This window comes from Verticillium dahliae, genomic scaffold (genome assembly GCF_000150675.1).
Source record: "Verticillium dahliae VdLs.17 supercont1.14 genomic scaffold, whole genome shotgun sequence".
Lineage (NCBI taxonomy): Eukaryota > Fungi > Ascomycota > Sordariomycetes > Glomerellales > Plectosphaerellaceae > Verticillium > Verticillium dahliae.
In genome coordinates, this window is record NW_009276945.1 from 171,056 (window position 1) to 190,960 (window position 19,905).

The 19,905-nt window shown below is 56.0% G+C and overlaps 7 protein-coding genes across 7 annotated transcripts in view; 2 read left to right on the forward strand and 5 right to left on the reverse strand.

Annotated features, from left to right (window-relative positions):
- The window catches only part of VDAG_06654 (intron-binding protein aquarius), a gene marked incomplete at both ends in the record, with an annotated part of 4,522 nt that extends 2,516 nt beyond the window's left edge, over window positions 1-2,006 (reverse strand). The window contains 4 exons of the mRNA XM_009659358.1: window positions 190-238; window positions 302-1,082; window positions 1,175-1,662; window positions 1,720-2,006. Of these exons, the coding sequence (XP_009657653.1) occupies window positions 190-238; window positions 302-1,082; window positions 1,175-1,662; window positions 1,720-2,006 (1,605 nt within the window). The remainder of the gene's footprint in view (window positions 1-189; window positions 239-301; window positions 1,083-1,174; window positions 1,663-1,719) is intronic.
- Window positions 2,007-2,616: 610 nt separating this feature from the next.
- On the forward strand, window positions 2,617-5,371 carry VDAG_06655 (THO complex subunit 1; the record flags this gene model as incomplete). Its single annotated transcript, XM_009659359.1, has 4 exons — window positions 2,617-2,898; window positions 2,951-3,886; window positions 3,943-4,839; window positions 4,910-5,371. The coding sequence occupies 4 exons, from the start codon at window positions 2,617-2,619 to the stop codon at window positions 5,369-5,371; spliced, it is 2,577 nt and encodes an 858-aa protein (XP_009657654.1).
- A 662-nt stretch (window positions 5,372-6,033) lies between these two features.
- On the reverse strand, window positions 6,034-7,698 carry VDAG_06656 (ATP-dependent protease; the record flags this gene model as incomplete). Its single annotated transcript, XM_009659360.1, has 3 exons — window positions 6,034-6,602; window positions 6,663-6,785; window positions 6,909-7,698. The coding sequence occupies 3 exons, from the start codon at window positions 7,696-7,698 to the stop codon at window positions 6,034-6,036; spliced, it is 1,482 nt and encodes a 493-aa protein (XP_009657655.1).
- Window positions 7,699-10,719: 3,021 nt separating this feature from the next.
- Window positions 10,720-12,331, reverse strand: VDAG_06657 (INSIG domain-containing protein; the record flags this gene model as incomplete). Its single annotated transcript, XM_009659361.1, has 2 exons — window positions 11,142-12,331; window positions 10,720-11,082 (listed from the first exon to the last, which is right to left on the reverse strand). Exons 1-2 carry the CDS (start codon window positions 11,943-11,945, stop codon window positions 10,720-10,722), a joined length of 1,167 nt encoding a protein of 388 aa, XP_009657656.1. The 5' UTR covers window positions 11,946-12,331.
- Window positions 12,332-13,015: 684 nt separating this feature from the next.
- Window positions 13,016-14,500, reverse strand: VDAG_06658 (MAK11 protein; the record flags this gene model as incomplete). The annotated part of the gene is made up of 1 exon (XM_009659362.1): window positions 13,016-14,500. The coding sequence occupies one exon, from the start codon at window positions 14,498-14,500 to the stop codon at window positions 13,016-13,018; it is 1,485 nt and encodes a 494-aa protein (XP_009657657.1).
- An 831-nt stretch (window positions 14,501-15,331) lies between these two features.
- VDAG_06659 (serine/threonine-protein kinase ppk30) lies at window positions 15,332-18,572 on the forward strand (the record flags this gene model as incomplete). The annotated part of the gene is made up of 3 exons (XM_009659363.1): window positions 15,332-16,238; window positions 16,286-16,383; window positions 16,434-18,572. The coding sequence occupies 3 exons, from the start codon at window positions 15,332-15,334 to the stop codon at window positions 18,570-18,572; spliced, it is 3,144 nt and encodes a 1,047-aa protein (XP_009657658.1).
- A 198-nt stretch (window positions 18,573-18,770) lies between these two features.
- Window positions 18,771-19,905, reverse strand: part of VDAG_06660 (uncharacterized protein) — a gene marked incomplete at both ends in the record, with an annotated part of 3,297 nt that continues 2,162 nt past the window's right edge. The window contains one exon of the mRNA XM_009659364.1: window positions 18,771-19,866. Coding sequence (XP_009657659.1) covers window positions 18,771-19,866 — 1,096 coding nt within the window. The remainder of the gene's footprint in view (window positions 19,867-19,905) is intronic.

A 19,905-nucleotide genomic window follows, 5' to 3' on the forward strand; every position in this document is an offset into this window, starting at 1 on the left:
TGCTGTCCGGATGACCGTAACACTAAGCGCTGGGCTTCAGAGGTGGTCCCTTCGCCATTGGCTGTGCCGTCGGAGGCCCGTAGGTTCGATGGCCAACAAAAACACAACATCATCCGGACGGAGAGAGTCCCAATCTCGGCGGGTGCCCTCGACGACTCGTCGATAATCTACAGTCAGCTCTGCTCGTACAGTCGATGGTTTGTCGTCTCCGACTAGCGCAGGAACCACTTCAAGTATGCTGTGAAAGAAAGAAACATGTGAGTTTTTGCAGATACGTATTGAGATGGCACCAAACACTTACGAAACTTTAGATGCCGGCAGGGCCATCTTTGAAGAGCCTAAAAAATTGACTTCGCCAGCTTTCGGTGCCTCGGGACGGAGTCGCCGAACCGCGGTCTCAACGTCCTTTCGAATTCCGTAAAAGGCCTCTGATCGGTAAAGCGTCAGAGACCTCCAAAGAAAGTCGCCCACGGAGAGGTATTGCAGGTTCAGTTTCGGCATCGCAAGAGGATGAGTTCCATCATACTTTTCGGCTCGGATAAGGTTGCTTTCGAATAAAGAATTTTCCGTAGGCACCAGGCTGAGGTTTTGGGCGATCTGCTGGAAGGTTTTCCGTCCCTCGTAATTGGAAAGGAGGATCTCGACAAGGAAGCTGTCCTTGTCAAATACTGATTCCAAGCCCGCGGGGTAGCTGGTGCGTAGGCTCAGTAAGCCTACGAGCCGTTCTAGTTCCGCCCGAGGCAGAGGTTCCAGAAGAGCTGCAAGATCTTCCCTCTTGTCGATTGAGCCTACATTAGAGAGCGCGAGAACCAGCAACTTGTCTTGGAAGTGCTTCATGCATACTCTTTGCAGTCGTCCGATCGCAGCGCAATGTTTCTCGTACGCCTCCGTCTGACTTAGTTGTGCTCCGGTTTGGTCATCGATTGTAAAGTACGCATAGTGGCTCAAGAGCACATGCAAGTCCCGGAGAAGGCCATTGTCTTCGTCGTTCAGCATTGGCGAGAGCCGCATAGCCGGCAAGAGATGCAAATCAGCTAGCAGCGTATTGACATATCTTCGAGTCGGCAACTGACTGAGAAGATCTGTGAGGAACTCGACGAATCGCTCACAGTAAAGTATGTGTTCTGTGCAACTTTAGTCGAAATTCCGCAGAATAGGGTGCGACCTCACTTACCAGGCTTCGTGTCTTCATCGTACAATCGTTTCAAGAAGTCCAACACAAGCGTATACAGCCAGGAGCGCTCGAAGCGCAAGCGAGCCTTAGTGACTTCGTCTGCTGCATCATGCCTCTTCGCGGCTGCCCTCCATGCCTTCCTGACATGGGGATATTGCTCCAGCTTCGTCTCCCTGAGCGTGTCTGTCGAGAGATTGTGCCAAATGGATATTGAGACCAACGGCGCGCACTCTTTCCGCACAATAGCGCAGTCCAGGCTCTGGAAGGCTGATATGAGGAATGACAGCAGATGGCTTCTGATGCTCGGGGAGAGGGTGTGATCCAACGTCATGGTCAGAACCCGGCGGAAAAGACCGGAAAACTCGTCTGGTCGATCTTCGAATATTGTCCATGACTCAAGCTGCTCCCTTCGCTTGACGTTCACGAGCAGAACGATCAGGATGACATGGTGGTTGGAAGAGTCGTCGGAGTAGCCAGGCCACAGATAACTATAGAGGTACAGATTAGCTTAGCTGTGACATGATGGAACCAGACATCTCACAAACCTCTCGAGCGTCTGGAGTCCCTCAAGAACAAGCAACGACTTGTCGGGGAAATTATCCCGCTCCAGAACCGACCATATATCCTTTTTTAGTATGTCGTTCTTGACCTTGACGGCCGAGCCCTTCTTTCTGGGTTTCAACCAGTGTTTCCGCGCCAACTGAGAAAACTCATTCTCGCCTTCGATCTCGGAAACAGTAGGTCGATCACCACCGACCGCTGCAGCTTCTGATGGCGCCTGATCCTTGGGCTGGGATGCCGCCCCCTTCTTCTGTCGCTTGGCTGTCGGCATTGTTGAGCTCCTACTGCTCAGACCTGGGCAATGAACTCAACTCGCACTTGCATATCGCGAGCTGAGGATCGGCTTCTATCGCGAGCTTTCGGCTAGATGTTGCGACAAGGTGACGATTGGCGAGACAAGAGGTGATGGCAAATGTCGTTGTTGACGTCTTTGGAAATTTCAGCCTCGTCAAAGTCCCACGCGACCGGGTCGCGACTGGTGGGTTATCTGGCGGTTCAATGGCGTCGATCGTGCAGGGGACTCTGTCAGTAGCCGCCCCACTGCCGGCAAGTTTATGCATTTAAAAGCTGGAAATATACCTCCTAATGTGCTTGCAGAGCTCCACCCTCAACTGGACCTCAATTGGCACATGGTTCTTGTAGCCTCGCCATCCTGCTGTTTCTTGTTCAGACACTGTGATTGCGACACCTTCCACGGCACCTGAACCCTGACATCGCGAAGCGCACGACGCTCTGGAAGCTGCAAAAACCCTAACCAAAGTTGGGAACTTCGCTGATCGCCTTCTCGATATACTTTCTTGGCTAATGTCGGTGCGCCATACCGGCAGCGGCTCAACAACGACCAACTCTCGTTCTCGACATCTGCTGCACCGACAATCACCATGCCAGGAACAATCGTCAGCGATGGGCGCGTGTCCACAGTGGCCGATGTTTCGGCTGTATTGAGCGACCTTCTCGACCGTGCAAGAGGAACGAAACCTCCAACGATCGAGCCAGCGCTTCAAAAGTCCGACCTGGGAAACGACATTGATAGGATAGCCGCCATCTTTGCCGATGGCCGTGGTGCTGAGGCTACTGAGAGCGCGGCGCAACAGAGTCAAGACAAAATCCGACAGTTTGCCGTCATCGAAACCGCTGTCCGCGATCTCTTCAAAACCCTTGTCGTAAGTCGAGCGTCTGTGACCAATCAGGCCCTGTGACTGACGTGTTTCGTAGTTCAACACCAAGATTGAATCCCCGGAGTTTGTGCAGCTCTGGAACCTCTTCGACATCGTTTCTATACTCTCCGATAACGGATCGTGCGACCCTGCGCTGCTCTTCTGGATGGTCGAAGAGCTTCTCGACAGTCAAACGATCGCCGGCTGCCGCAAGATCTTCGATTTCCTCGAGTCCAGGCGCGAAAGGATTACCTCGAGCCATTTTAAGCAGAAGCAACTGGTGATCCTGCGAACTTGCAATGAGCTACTACGCCGTCTTTCTCGCGCTGAAGACACGGCTTTCTGTGGTCGTGTCTTTATCTTCATGTTCCAGAGCTTCCCCCTGGGAGACCGAAGCTCCGTCAATTTGCGCGGCGAATACCACGTGGAAAACGTTACAGCATACGATCAATCAACGGCACCAACGGATCCTGATGCGGACAAGATGGAAGTGGATAAAGATGCGGCTGCTGTACCCGACACGAACAAGCAAAGCTCTCAAGACGGCGCTGTGAACGCTGATGCTCTGTATCCAGTCTTTTGGTCACTTCAGGAAAGTTTCAGTCAGCCCAAGAAGCTGTTTGATATGACGAACCTAGAGGGATTCAAGCAAGGCCTAGAAGCGACGGTCAAGGCGTTCAAAGTGGTCCAGAAAGAGCAGGGCAGCAGACCACCCAAAGCTGCCGACAGTGGTACAGGCGGTACCAAGCGTAAGCGCAACCATGACGACCAGGGAGACCAGTCGAACGCATTCAATCCGAAATACCTCACCAGCCAAGACCTTTTCGAGCTTGAAATCAGCGACCTGTCGTTTCGAAGAAACATTCTGGTCCAGGCATATATCATACTTGAATTTCTGCTCTCACTCTCAGCGAAGGCGAAAGAGAAGCTCGCGACGATCAAAACGCAAAACAAGTCTGTCATGTACATGGACCAGACTTTGAGTGAAGAAGATGTAAGTATTCAAAGACTTATTCTGGTGGTTTGGGATTGGCTGACTGGGTTGCTTAGACGAAATGGGCGAGTGACATGAAAGAGGCTGTGGAGGACGGCCTGAAACAGGGCAGCGACGGACCGCATTACCATCGTATGGTGGAGACAGTGCTGGTTAGGGACCGCAACTGGATACGATGGAAGATGGAGGGCTGCCCTCCGATTGAGCTGCCCCCCCTCTCGCCAGAGACTTGGTCGAAGGCCCAGGATGAGCTTTACTCCATCACAAGGAACAAGCGCATGAAGCCGCCCATGGGCTCGCTGCCTCTGGATTTTATGCAGGACGAGGACGACGAGAAGGCTCTCGACAGACTCAGGGCACCCGATCGATACGAACTTCCTGAGCTTGAGAGTTTCAAGAGGAAGATTGCGGATGACGATTTTGAGATTGAGATGCCGACAAATGACGAGACGAAAGCAGCAGCAATCGAGTCCAAAGCGAGCAAGAGCTGGCGTGCCTTGCGGATAGCGGCAAGGTCGAGACTGGGTCTGTTTGACAAAATCAGCGACCCAGAAAAGATAGACGCCATTTTTGGCGAAATCGAAGACCCTGATGCGGCCCCTGAACCCGAAGCAGCGCCGGAACAGAAGGCCGTCCTCCCCACCGACCAGCGACCCGTTGTCATCTCAGGCCCTCCTGGCGTGGGCAAGTCGGCGACTACTGAGGTTCTGCTCAGCCGTCAACCGGGCGCATTCGCACAGGTCGTTCGCCACACAACGCGCAAACCCCAAGACGGCGAGGTCGCGGGGCGGGATTTCCTTTTCGTTGACAAGCAGACCTTTGACATGCAGCGCGACGGCGACGCTTTGATCGAGTACACCACGATCGACGGAGACGACTACGGCACCAGTCGCAAGACAATTGATGGGATCGTCGCAAGCGGCAAGGTGCCGATCCTGCACATGGACCAGGAGGTAAGTCGCGTCGTCATGGATTTTCCCCCTCCACAATCTCATCAGTCCCTCACGCTAATTCTCCCATCAGGCGACGGAGCAGGCCAGGAGTTTCGGTTTCGAGGCTCGCTTTGTCCTTCTCCTTCCACCAAGCCAGAAGACGGTGGAGGCGCGGCTCACAGCCGCCGGGAAAAGCGAGGACGCCGTTAAGGCCACAGGAGCCGCTGCCGCTCCTTATTTCGCCGAGGGTTCCACACTCAAGGAAGGGTTTGACGAGGTGCTCGTGAATGAGGAGCTCGACGCCACATTCAAGGCCTTAGAGACGTTCATTTACGGAACCGAGCAGGGGGTCTTGGAGCCGGAGAAGACAGACGAGAAGCCTACTGAGGAGACGGAGGTGCAGACAGAAGACAAGTTAAGCGAGGATGCTCCTGCAGCCGCGGCAAACAACAACGCAGATGATGCTGTCATGGCTGACGCGGCGCCGGCAGCCGAGGACGCAGACAAGGCACAGGAAGGTTCAGGGGAGTCCAACCCTTCGCCAGCGACGTAACCAGGGCGAACGGGCCATTTGGATGGGCTATTCAGACAGACTTGGTGTGAAGCGGTGCAACCGCGAAAAGAATAATTGATACCCCCATACAGAGCCGCCCTTCGGGCATTGATCACGGTGACGCGTCATGTGAAACATCATTCATTCAACTCTTGCTCTTTCTGTGTCTCGCCCACGATATCATGCTATGTAAAATCTTGTGATGGCAAATATTTCAGAAACTGGTATGTGTAATGTGGTGATGCCATGCAAACAATCCTCCGCCATACCCATAGCACTATGCTTCCTAACCACTGCGGCACAACGCCTTCTTGATTGGAGGCCGTCGGGAATAGCCGACTTGCTGCCCTAGTCATTATATCCAGAAAGAGAGGTGATTTGACAGTCTTGAAGCCCCCAAAACTGCCAACGTTGCGATATGACCATCGGCGGATTTGGAGACAAGTCGGGACAAGCGGCGTTAACAGCTAATCCCCGCCTGCTTCAGAGGATGCGACACTCTGAGAGAGACCTGGCCGGCCGTCAATAAAGTGGCCCCTGATATATGATCGCCTTAGCCCGTTGATTCTTTGAACAAAAGACTAACGAGGGCCCAGGGGGGGAGGGACAGCAACAGGGCTGCGGTGTAAAACCGCCACAGAGTAAAGAAGGGCAGGGCTGGCTTACCACCTATTGGCTTCCCACTCAAGGACCCAGGCGCAGCAGATTTTAAGTCGTTCGCGAACACTCTGTGTTCCTAATAACCTGTACTTCTCGGGTTCCTTGGCGGGAAGAATGCTGGCAAACCACCAGGGGAACTGGGCTGCGTCAACTGGGCATTCCCCATAGATTGTAAGTATGCGCTGGGCAAGCCAGGGAACACTCTGCTGGCTCATCCTTTGCACAAATGAAACGGCAAAGTCAAGTAAATCCCGGGTAGGCATCCTCGCAAGATCCTCCGTCGTCGTTGTTACTCTGGGTGGTGTCCCCGAGCCACTCTGTTGCGATGTGTTGCTGGCGACACGTTGCAAAGATGAGTGTTGAAGTTCTTGGACTTCAAGCTCTTCTTCTTCCGCGATGCTGACGTCGTCGATGCGATCAATCTTGCCGACCATGTAGCCATCGAGGACCCCATGCCTCACAACCTTGAAACGAGATATTCCGATGGTTTCGATCAAGCTGCGGCCGTCTGGGAAATATTCCGCATTCACAATGCGGAGAAGTGTACCGTACTCAACAAACGGAGCGTCGTCTGCATGCCGTGGTCGTCGCGACATAACCATTCCAAACGTTCGATCACCTTCCAACGCACGTCTTATCATGAGTCGATACCTTGGCTCAAAGATGTGAAGGAACGTTGGCATCATTGGGAATGCCAGCGTGCAGACGAAGACGGGAATGTCAAACTCTCGATGTCGATTCAACGCCTCAGCCGCTAGGGCATCTCCTCGGGTTAGCACGGCATCAGCCCAGAAAGTGTTGATTATCTTCGACAGGCTTTCATTGGATGGGCATGATTGTCGATGCAGTAGAGGGCTGATTGACAAGGCTCTCCTACAGATGGGGCAGTAGAGTGAGTGGTCGAGGACGCGGTGGAGGCATGAACGGCAGAAGGTGTGGCCACAGACCGTCGTCAAAGGATCATAGAAGAGTGCGTAACAGACCTGGCAGTCCATCTCGGTGCGTACCGACTCCTTGACTTGCATAAAGACAGCCTCGTCGACGAGAGCCGCCTCATCGCCAGTCAGGGAAACCTCGGCAAACGACACCTCTGCAGCATACTTCAGCTCGCCCTGTTCGGCCAAGGTGTATGTGGCGACGAGCTTCCCTCCCCTGACCAATGTGGATTTGTGATTCCTCTCCGCCATGGAGCTTAGGCCCGCGACCGCCCTTTCGTCTTCGTCTTGTATCGATACGTTCGTGAGAATGCTGTCCAAGGCCTCGAGGCTTTGGCCCTGCAATATGGCGTTCCTGAAGTGTTCGATTGCTTTGCTCAAAACGACATCCGCGCTGGTATCGCTCAGGGCGTGTTGTTTACCACATTCGGGAAAGGGGCAGTCGAAGCCCTGAAGGCGGGCTGGCGTCGCGGGGTAGGAGATGTGTTCCCTCGTGCGCGACTCTGGCAGGCATTCTCGGCAAAGACTGCGACCACAGGGCAGCGTAACGGGGTCGTTCAGGGGGTAGGAACATTTTCGGCACTGTATCAGACGAATGACGGCGCGCACCTGGTCGGCCAGGATGGGCTTGCTGGTGGTTCCATGTGACTTCTCACCGTCCGCCTCGTGGGCAGGATGGGAGGTCAGGTCGGACGGCCTACTCTCGAAGGCTTCTGGCGTTTCGGAGGACATGAACATAGGCGCGCTGCCAGCGCGGGGCGGCCAAGGCAGGGCGCTGCCAGACGGCGTGGGATTTTCCGGGAGCCTGGCCGGTGTAAAGCAGAGTCAATCCCAAGGGGTTGCCGTAGGAGGACTGCTATCCTTCGACCTGTTGTTGTTGTTGTTGGGAGGGGAGGGACTGCCAGCGTCGTCCAGTCAAGAACGTCGATGTTGTATGTTGTATAAAGAGGCGGAAATATAATGGGAGAGCGGGTTCGTTTTCCGGCGGCGTTTCACGTCCGGTGAAAACAGGCAAGAGTAGCTAGGAATAGACGGAGCTGGCCTGGGGCTGTCGAGTTCATGTATGGGAGACGGGGGGATGATCAATGAGGGTTACACCAGGAGCAGCAGATCCCATGATGCTCGAGGCGTGGGAGACTTGTAGAAGTACAGGGTGTGGAATGATCAAGAAGGGATTACTGGCAGCGTGCCGATGGGACCAGGAGGCAGGTAGTAGCAACCAGCGGCAAAGGGCAGGGTTGCGAGGCGGAAGCATTCGCTTCCAAGGGGTAAAGAGTCGTCATACATAAAGGATGGTTTGCCAATCAGGAGGGTGCTGGTGCTAAAAGCAGGTTGAAAAGCGTCGGGTGCGTGGTGCGCGTGTGGTCTTGGTGCGATAGCGGGCGGGCACCAACTCTGGCGACGGGTGGGTGGGTTGTGCGCTGTCGAATCGACAGTGGCCTGCGGGGGAGTGCATGAGGTCAACGAAGCCAAGTGGATCGGTCTTGGACGAACGAGACTGGCAGCCGTGACCCTGGAGGTACCAGGCCCGACGAGGGAAGGCGTCGGCCGAAGCCAGCATGCCCCGCCAAACGTACTCGGTACTGGTTCAGGGCGAAGCCTTCCAGCAGCCTGCCGCCTGGTGCACTCGCCCACACTGCTGAGCCTACCTACCTACCTAGGTAGATACATGTAGGTCTCATAACCAGGTACCTGAAAGGCCCAGAGCCCGCGCCACAGAAGACTTTCTGGTGCAGGTGTCACCAAGCAGACTGCCGCCTGGGTGACATTTGGGCCGGCCGGACCCTGGTACCCTTCCACCCACCCTGGCGCGTCGAAAGGAAAACCCAGCCTTGCAGCGGCTGTTGACCCTAAACGCACCTAGTGTCCAACGGGTTCCTCAATTTTCATTCTTGGTGAAGCGGGAGAATGCTGGTGATTGGAAAGCTGGTTTACAGTTGCTCGTGCAGATCACGCAATGGCCGGTTTTCTCGCTGTACAGTACCTCGGGTGCCTCCTTTCGTTCAGCTGGCGCCCAGCGCAACGGTTGCCCATACCAGACGGCCAAGGCAACATGTGTGTCACAGGAGGCTGCCAGATATGATTTTCAGGGTCCCTGTGTACAGAGAACCCTTTGCGCTGAGAGGTAACTGATCCCCGAGGTCGTGACGTCATGAGTCCCGTCCGCGCAGCACCATCTCGAATGACTTGGAATTGTTTGCGACAGTGGCCACACGACAATTGCCCTGGTTTGTCATCCCAAGGACTGAAATGCTCCCAGAAGCGTGTGCTATGGGTAGGTAGGTAGTTCGACACAAGTACGGTGTCACCATCTCCGTCGAAGAGCATGTCCGGCTTCCTGGAAGAAGGAAGAAGGGCTTGCATCCACACCTCGTCTGGGACAGGGGGAGCACGCTCGCACCTCACAAAGGCCCGAGACCCGATTCGGACCTCTTCAACAGCGATCCTGGCACGTTACCACGATCTTTCCGATGAACGACGTCCTGCCCATCGGCGCCATCAAGGCCAGCCAGGCTACCTACGATTCGATTCGGGGTCCTACAAAAAAAGAGAGCTGCGCCGCCTCTTGATTCGCCCACTATGCGAGACAGGCCACCAGGGGTCTCTAGAGGTTGATATCCACGCGTCATAAAAGCTGACGCTAGTCACAGCTGCTGGCTGGTGCATACGCCTACACAGACTGCGCCCTTGACAGACCTGAGGCACGAAAAAGGGATCTCTCGATGCATTTAGAATTCCGTCAACCACATCCAAGTGCAGTTGGCACCCGGTCGGGTTCGCTCCCGGTGCGGGCCAAAGTCATGCCTGGGTCCTTTGTTCAGACAGGCTCAGTTTCTTTGGGCAGCCCCAGGCGCCTCAACAGATCCCTGGCAGGAGATCTGTAGATCCAGAGATCTCCGAATGACTTATCCAGTAGGCTGTCTGACCAGTAGGCAGTGTGACCAGTCCCGCCCTCCTTCGCATTGCTGCTCTCACTAGCAGGAAACCCGAGTTCGCAGTGGGGGGTCCCCTCATTGCCATGCTCGACTCACTGGTGATGACCTTCATGTCCTGCTCTTCGCACCACCGCCCCCCAGCCGAATAGGATCTGGTTTCACCCAGTTGCAAGGGTCGAGACGGCCATCTTTAGTCTTGGCAAGGCGCTCCGATTCAATCATGGCCGGACAGCACTACTACATGTACATTGCCAACCCTGCCGTGTAAGCTCCCTACAGAGCGGCGGGTCTTGCCACAAGAAGTATCATGTGCATCAACAATGTCTTTTTCTTCGGGATTTTTCTTTACCACTTACACCATGCGCCTGTATTCTACTTCCAGCAAATGAACACCGGATCATCTGTGCCATTCCATCATGTTTCCCTAAATATCAATCATGATGAAACCATGCCACCAATTCCGTGCGATTCGTCGTACGCACACCTATCGATCGTAGCTAGGATTCACATCATACTAGCCCTGATGAAAGCGAAATGTAGCAGTTTGCAGCGGTAAGTGCCGCAGAGATGTCACGCTTGTTTGCAGTGAAAATGTTGGCGTGTTGGTGTGCTGAAGACACCCCTGTGTTCTCTTTATTCAACCTCCAGCCTCGTGGGTATCCGTTACACAACAATCTTGACTATCCCAGACAGTACACTTCCTCATCCAATCCTTTTCTCAAGAAAACCACACCAATATTACACGGACCACCATGCAACCAAGCAGGACGCGAAGCATGCAACTCACATGCGCCCGCTCGTGTTGTCCCAGCTTGCGCTAAGCACATCGTCCCCGGGCAGCATATGGCTTGCTCAAGGCGAGTCTGCGGCCAATGTTGCCGAAGCAAACGCAGCTACAGAACAGGACGCTCAGCATCCAGATTCCAGTCTCCATCGTCTTCTGGCTGGCAAGGCCGCCGAATGTGAGGGAATCCGAGACCGTCTCGTTCCGAAACGACGACGCCGACGGCGTGGGCACCATCTCGGGGTCAACGCCCATCAGCACGGCGGAACCGATCAGGCCCACTGCGGCGGAGAGCAGGAAGCCCGGTTTGGAGCGGTCGATCAAGTACCACAAGAAGGGGTTGACGAGGGCCAGCGTAAGCGAGAGCTGCAGTGTCGACGCCCACGGAAGACGACGCTGCATGAATTGTTAGCTTGCAACGTCCGTAGGTAAAGTGCGGCCGGGGTTGGACGAACAATGGCAAAGACTATGCCCACAAAGGCTCCGATGCTCCGGACCCCGAGAGCCCAGTCCGTACTTGATCTGCTCGCGTTGTCTGACGTCTCGTCCCGCCCACCGTCGACCACGGCCATGTCACCACCGAACGCTTCCTCCCAAACGCCATCGAACCAGGGCAGCAGAGCACCGAGGAGAACTCCGCAGATGCCCCACAGCGTCAAGTATTTCCAGTTGAAACCAGGCCCGCTGGTCTCATCGGCCGGTAAGGCGGCCAAATGATGCTTGCCGTGTAGCCTCGTCACCAGAGCGCCGTAGCCCATGCCCAGCAAGAAGAGCACGGCGACCCTGGCCGTAACGTAGAGTGCCGACGCAGCAGTGGATGGCGCTGAAGGCGCAGGTCGTGAGGACCGCCTTCGCAGCGTCTGCGGGTGGAACCTGTCCTTCAACAGCTCAAACGTCGTATCGTCTAGACTCTGCCTCTTCACGGGGGTCTGCGACCCAGTCCCCCACGGTGTCTCGAGGTCCGGCCGGATCGACCGGTCCTTGCCGGTGGACGAGGGTGAATAGATGCCGAAGAGGGTCGATGTAGTCAGGTTCACTATGGACTGGGTTCGGCTGATTGATGTACCCGACTCGGAAGGGGTAGCGGCCCGGAAGCCATTGGGTTTGGGCGACAGAAGCCTCGATGTCTCGAAATTCTGTCCCGGGGCTGGACTGGGCGAGCTGGACACGCCATCAGAGGGGGGTGTCGGGCTCGTAAAGTTTATGTCGAACGGGCGTCGAGGGATGGGCCTTAGGAGAGGGGGCCCGTCTTCAGACATGGTTTGGAGGATTCGAGAGGGCACGTTGCGATCGGTAGCTGGTCGGGAGGAAGCTGTTCGTGTAGATGGTTTCGGAAATGTCGGGAAAATAGACTGACAGCGTTCGTGGGGCGGAGCGGTAAATAACAATAATAAGAAGAAATTGTTGAGGATCAGTTGCCTAGGTACACGATTGAAGGTGTGTCTTGAATTGGATAGACCCTGGTTTCGACGGTGGAATTCGTGAGGGGGAGAGGTGCAGCACGTGCAAGCTTCGGAGCCTTCGAATGTGGAGGGGTGTAGATAGATACCGAGATTTCACGTCGTTTAGCGAGGGAGGCTGAGGTTTGTGGTCTTAAATATTGTCGAACTATGCGCAAGCAAAGACTGTTCTGCGCCGCTCCGTCGCATCTGTCACACGGATCTGAAGAGAGGGGAAGCTGAAGGTAAGGTAGTGAGCTTGTGGAGGACGAGAGAAACGATGGAGGCAGAGAGGGCTGAAGCGTGACCAGAAGGGCGACAAGGCATTGGGAACTACGGAGCGTGGTCCCCAGCAAACACGAAGAGCCGTCCAGTGAGAGGCGCTGCATTTGGAGCTGGGTGCATTAGTCGCATGAGCTTCAATCACATGCTCCCGCCGTCCTTCCACCCCCCCATTCGGGATGGGATCGTCGAGACTGGCGAACGGCGAACAGCAACGTACGTGGAATTCGTGCAGGTAGTGAGGAACACCTGTATCTCGCTACGAGCACCTACTGGCCCACGGGTTTCTGCAATGCTACATCATAAGCGCTAACATTATCCCGAAGCGTTTCTTCCCACATAACTGGTCGGAAGAGGTTCAGAACAGGCTTCTTTGGCATCGTGATTTGTCGCGCCCAGCTATTGTTACCCCACATTGCCGAATAAGAAACGCGAGGGAGGGGTTGGGGAAGCCCGTACGCTTACGGAGATGCATATCTGCACCTCGTGGGCCGATCCATGCGCCTTTGTGTTGAGGCTCCGGATGAACATCACCTCAACGTTCTGTTTCGGCCCGTCACAGCTTTGGAATCATTCTGGGTATCAGATCTATTTCATGCCTTTCTGCATCAGGCTTCTTCCTCATCGCTTTCTGCCGCGTCTTCCTTCTCGAGCTCCTGCATCAATTCCTCATCGCTGTCCACAACATCGTCCGGTCGGGGTATCATGGCAAAGGCCGCGGTACAGGTGATCCTGTTGTTCGTGTCGTAGCTTCCCACGAGCGAGCCCAGCTGCACCGTCTTGTCGGCTGTCTCGCTCGCCTTGAGCTCCTTTTCTGACACTTTCCAAAGACGAATGTTCCCGTCACTGCTACCGCAGACGAGATAGAAGACAGTGCCCTGTGTCTCCTCCCTCTTGATGATGTTGAAGTCCTTGACCCGTCCTGTGACGCCTGCATCCTTGCCGCCGATCTGAGCAACCAGCTTCGCCGTCGGCAGTTCCTTCACCTTCGCATCCGCCGTCCTCTCAGGTTGCGTCAAGTCGGCCTCCTTGGTCGAGCAGATGACTATGCGCCCATCCTCAGTGGCCACAGCAATTAGAGACGACTCGCTCTCATCGCTCATGGCTACGTACTCAAAGTTGTGAATCTTGACGCGAGAGTCCGGCATGACCCGGCAGCGGGGCAAGCTGTCCATACCGAACACGGCAATGTTTCGGTCGAATCCCACGGCAAACTCCTCGCAGTCCTGCCCGCCGACGGCCGCGCCCCAAACTACCTTCCTCCCCTCACCGGACGAGTGCCTGCCCTCGCCGACGTCTTGCAGCAGATCTCTGCTGAAGTTGAGGACTGCAGCCTTCTTTCCGGTCAAGAGATTCCACAGCCGCATGCATCGCTCTCCTTTGCTGACGCTGATGAGCAGCTTCATGCTCGGGTGCACGGCGAAGTCGTTGACACCGGCGGGGGTGCCGCCAAGGGGAGCCGTGTCGCCGCTGGGCCTGCCCTGCGCCTTCGGTATTGGTGCCTTGATGGTGCTCATGGGCTCCCAATTCCTCGTCTTGGCGACGGCAATGGTCGAATCCTCGCTGGCTGAGATGAGTTTGGAGCGCGTGGGGAACACAAGCTTGGTGACGGTTGAGTCGTGGGGGTTGTAGGCGCCCAGCTCGCGGTTCTTCGAGTTCTCGAGAATGGGGTGGAGAGCAGCTGACGCCATTTCGTCCCCATCTCGCCGCTTGGGAGGGTGAGCGGAGATGTTGTAAATGTTGATCTTGGGGTCGGTGCTCCCAGACGCCAGCAGCACCTTTTGCTCCTGGCCGGGAATGGGGGCCGAGGGGGCGGACAGGGCGACGCAGCGGATTGCCGATGGATGCGCCGTGAACAGGAACGTGTCAACAAAGCTTGCCTGGCCCTGGGGCTTGACAGTGGCGATGAGGCCGTGGAGAACTCGGTCGTAGGAACCGGTGACAATCTGGAGGAAGAATTCTTCGTCCGCGATTGCCTTCTTGGGGTGCGTCTGTGACTTTGGTGGGATGGCCGGCTTCGTCTTCTTTGTCGGCTTCGTTTCGCTGCCCCGTATACTGGCGGCGGCGACCTCTGAAATCTTTCGTTTCGCCATTTCGGAGACGACTGTGTGCCAGGTATCCGTGGTGTAGCCACAAAGTTTCGTCTGCAGTATGAGGATGAGGGAGGGCCTTGTTCGTGGATCTGTATTGAAGTCGACTTTCCGAAAAGAAAATTTACCAGCTTTATCTAATCGATAAGAAATCCATCCCCAGCCTGGCCCGTTGTATTGGGGGAAGGGCACCTCAAAAAAGACAAGCTTGACAGGGTGGGATTCAAGCGGGGTGGATGGGTTTAGCTTCGAAATAGCACATGTTGAATAGGGGGGGGGGGCAGAATATGCAAAGAACATGTACCTCTATATCGGATAAAGGTGTCCCACTGTGGCGGTCTGATCTGAAAGGCAGCAGCACTGCCTTCCTGCCTGGAGAGGGCGCTATGGGGCTGACTGGTTGGTAGGTAGTACGGGGGCCGTTCACCCGCCCCTCAAGGACTCTGGGGCACTGCCTAGCAAGACCGTGCACCGCTGTGTAGGTACCTTACCTTGGCTGCCCTGGCCAATGTTTATGGACAGACCTACGTATGCGCCATCTTGGGATTTCCCAGTTCAACGGACCTTGACTTCCCACGCCGCTCCATCAGTTGCTGGAGACCAAGATACTCTTCCTTTCCTTTCGACAATGCCTTGTCGGTAGCCCTACGAACCCCTTGCGGCTGTTTACCGTGTTGTAGCTACACATCATAACCCAGTTTCACCCATCTCCGAACTCGCATGAGACCCCTCCTCGAGCCTCCCTCCAGCACATCGCATCACCTCGATTGATCGATCGAACCGACACTTGTCAAACCTCTGCCTCCTGCGACGAGCTTGCTGCCTGCCACCGCAATGGCCTCCTACGGCCATCACGCGGCCGCGGCTGCACCCCGACCCGCGCAACCTGCCAACTACCCAGTTCCCGTGCCAGGACACGCCCCAGCAGCCCCAGCTGGTACCTTCGCCCCTGGTACCAAGATTCAGGTCGGCTCCCATCGCGTCGTCATACAGAAATACCTCTCCGAAGGTGGCTTTGCCCATGTCTATCTCGTCAAGCTCCCCAAGCCTCTCGACGGTACGGACCTGGCTGTCCTCAAGCGCGTTGCTGTGCCTGACAAGGAGGCGCTTCGCTCCATGCGCATCGAGGTCGAGACGATGAAAAGGCTCAAGGGTCACCGCATGATCGTCACATATATTGACTCGCACGCCTCTGAGCTTCGAGGTGGTGGCTTCGAGGTTTTTCTCCTCATGGAGTACTGCAATGGCGGTGGCTTGATTGACTTCATGAACACCCGGCTCCAACACCGGCTGACCGAGCCCGAGATCCTCCACATCTTCACCGACGTGGCGGAAGGCGTTGCCTGCATGCACTACCTAAAACCTCCGCTCTTGCATCGCGATCTCAAAGTAGAAAACGTCTTGATTCTGAGCCAGGGGTCTAAGAAGAGGTTCAAACTTTGCGATTTCGGCTCAGCAGCACCTCCAAAGCCCGCACCCCAGACAGTTGTCGAGTGTAGGCTCCTGGACGAGGATGTGCAGAAGCACACAACCCTGCAATACCGGAGCCCGGAGATGATTGACGTCTACAGAAAACAACCCATTGACGAAAAGTCGGATATTTGGGCCCTCGGTGTCTTGTTGTATAAGCTGTGCTACTACACGACCCCCTTCGAAGACCAAGGCCAATTGGCCATCTTGAACGCAAGCTTCCGGTTTCATAGTCACCCAGTCTTCTCTGACAGGCTGAAAAAGCTCATAGGTATGGTCATATCGGTACGCAAGGAATTGTAACTCACCGAAAACCAGCTTCCATGTTGCGGGAAAATCAGCAGTCGAGGCCCAACGTCTATCAGGTATTACGAGAGGCTTGCGCCATGCAAGGTCGCGAGGTTCCGATACATGATGTGAGTCCATTGGTTTTTCCCATGCATCTACATTTGCCAATGCAATACAGATCTACGCCGCCAGGGCGCAATCCGAGCCCCGACGCAGCGACAAACCGCAGCTGGAAAAGTCAACGCCTCCAGTTGTTGGTGCTGTCTTCTCCCCACCACCGAAAGAGACGCAAACAATCCCTGAGGTGGTTCCTATGAGGAGGGGCAGGCTTCCGGTAGCCTCTACGCAATCAGCCTCTCAGTCTCAACGACCAAGTCCGTCGCCTGGTCGTGTCACCAGCGGCGATCCATTCGCTGCTCTCGACGCCAAAACGAACAATAGCACCGGGGGAGGCGATGAGCTTTCGTCTCGCTTTCCCACACTTGATCAATTTTCCCTCCTTCACAACAACGGTGGAGGGAGCTTTGACTTCACCTCTCCGACAACACCCCCAGCTGCACAGCAGAGTGATCTCAAACAGAAGGTTACCGAACACCTGGCGGACGAGGCTTTCGCAAAGCCCTCCAGCCCCCCTGAAGCGTCAGAGTCCATACGCTCGCACACCGTAGCACAGCCGGTTGCGCTTACGCAACCTCCTGCCAGTGACGAATATCCTGCTACAGGTACCGTCGGCTTGAAGAAAACAGCATCTGCTCCACCGAAGCCGTCTGAGATGAGCCGAGCATCAGCGATCATAACTCAGAATCCCGAACTGCGGGCAATCTCCTCGCAGTCCACGCAAAAGTATGTTTCAACCGGCACCATGACATCTACACCACCGCCATCCGACAAGGCGCGAGAGCCACCAGCGATCTGGCGAGTACCATCTACCGATCACCATCGTTCTACAAGTCTACCACGTAAACCCGACGACAGTCATCGTGCAGAGGCTCGTGAGGGTGGAAATTCTTCCGGACCACTGTCTCGTCAAAACTCTTATCGATCTCACACACGCCATCCTTCGTCATCTCGCCCATCTTTGGAAGGGGGTCGCCCCAGCGCAGATCATCTGGGAACATCTTTACAGCCAAGAATGGCGATCGGACGCCAACGTCCAGCCAGCGCACACCTCGAATCTAGCATAGATTACCTGCGCGAGCGGCAAATGGCTTCAAAGCCAAGTGGATCGCCAAGTATTCCTTCGACCAGGTTACCAGAACGGCCTGCCGATAAATCGTCTTCTCCCGCGCTGATTAGCCTTGGGCCGGAGGAAGAGACTAACATCGAATCAAACGTCGAATTCTTGCGCAGCATGGAGGACTCAAAGAAAGATCGCGGCTCGTGGCACGGAAAGAAGAGCAGTGTCAGCTCGACCTCCGGCTCTCGACACATCCTTGCTGGCAAGTTCGGAGACGCTTTCAAGATCTTTGAGGGGAAACACTCGACGCCGGCAGTTCGGACTCCGTCTCCTTTGAAGGAACACGACCGCCGCGATCTGACCCCCATTGCGGGTTCCGAGGCTACCGACGGGCGGAGTGATGACGGGCAAGCTCAGGAAGACCAGGATGACATGACTCCCGAGATGCGGCGTGACCTGGAGCGACAGCGACTGGCGGAGGAAGAGCGACGAGTCGAACTCGCCCAAGCTGAATACCGCCAGCGCATCGCCAGCAAGCCCCTAGGTGTGACGGGACGCCCAACACCGCCGCCCAAGCCCGCCAGCGGCTCATCAAGAGCCGTCAGCATTCAGAACCGAGTGCAGAGCTTGCTGGACGAAGGTCAGAAGACCTCATCGCAAGTACAGCGTTCGGCTCAAGGGTACGGCGTCTACTCCGACGCGGCCACTGCCGCTAGTCGGGTCGACAAACAATTGCCGGAACTGCCACGGAAGCCAGTCACCACCAAGTTTCGGTCCACTCCCCCACCGATCAGCTCTCAAGACATTGTCGTCAACAAGCTGAGGCATCCAGCCAGCGAGCCTCTGCCGATCAACAGTCGGCCCATGACGGGGAACAAGCCGCCGGCGCCCCGCAAGCCTGAACACCTCAACAGCGTGCCGACAGGGGGTGCCGCCGCCTCTCCGCCGAAACGGTCCCAGCTGGCAGCTAACGAGCAGCTCGTGGGCGCGGACATCCCCGGCCGCCCGGTGCTGGACATGACGGCCAGGGAGAAGGATGACTACGTCGAGGACTTCACGAAGCGGTTCCCCAGCCTCAGCGCCATCGAGATGGTGGAGCGGGACATAGACGCCGGGCCGCGCGAACGGCCTGGGAGGTAGACGCTCCTGCGCCGTCGCGGTACGAGTCTGGGCTTGTTGGAGGGTCTTTGGCAACACGATGAGTAGCAGGCGCAGTCAACGCAATCAATTCCCACCCATGGCATGAGCACGTGTAATTCTCGTGACTAGAAGCACAAAACTAGTGATGTAGATTCAATGTGTAAATTCTTCAGTCGAGCAAGAAGTTACTTCTTCTCCTCAGGCTCGGGAGCCGTACTGAACCATGTCAGGGAAGGTCACGCCCTCCATCACTGGCGTGGGAAGGATCTCCACAGCTCCCCTCTCATACAGACAGAACCAAACCGCATCAGCATTGATGACCTCGAGCGCCTCGCGTGCATCGTTGTCGTGCTCCAGTCGATCCGCCAGCAGCGCCAGCACGCCGTCGTAAATTTCATCCTCGATCCGCACGTGACGTACAATGGCGATGAGTAGCCGAACCACAGCCTCCCACGTCTGTGCCGCCGACGCAAAACGGCCCAGACCGCCGCCTGAGGATGGCGAAGACCGCGAAATGTCTTTCGTAACTGTAGTCTTCATCTCACGCGTGCCACCTGCACGGGCTGGTACGACGACGTCGTGAATGCGCGTGACGTCGTGGAGAAGGGCGGCCTTTCCGCGGACCTGGCCCTGGCCGTGGCCCTGGCGAGACTGGTTGTCGAGAGCCTCTTGTTTCTTTTTTTGACACCACTTGTGGAGAGCATCCGACCACTCCGTCTTGATGCGGGACGCGAGGAAGTCACCCGCCGTAGCACACAGGATGGCGAGGGTGTCGCATGTGGCGATGACGATGAAAGATTCGGCGTCATACAGGCGGGCGACTACGACGGGCCAGACGGTGTTGATGAGGGGCAGAAATGAGTCTTCGTCGGCGGCGAGAGCCGGCGCGACTGTGATGAGGAGGTCGAGGAGCGACTTGCGGAGGGTTGGGGTCGGGGAGGTCAGATAGTGCTGTGTTAGTGTTGCTACCTTCTCCAGGAGGATATACGTTGGAGTCTTTGGGGGCCTCTCCTGTTCGACTTCGCCGCCGCCGGCTTCGTCATCGTCTTCCTGCTTCTCATTTTCAGGGCCCCAAGGTCGAGGAGGGTGGCCGTAAACCGTGCTGTTCTCTTCATCTTGTTGTTGTAGTTTCTTCCGTTCAGCGCGCCGATCGAGGTAGGCGATAATGTCATCGATGTCGGTCGGTCTGGGCCGCCGCTTCATGTGGTCCGATGAGCCGTTTTGGCGACCCTCGAGGAGGAGTCTGTCAGATCTGACGCCCTGCTCAACAACTTCCTTGAGAACGGCAAAGAGACTCTCAACGAAGACAGGGTAGCCGTGATAATTATCGAGT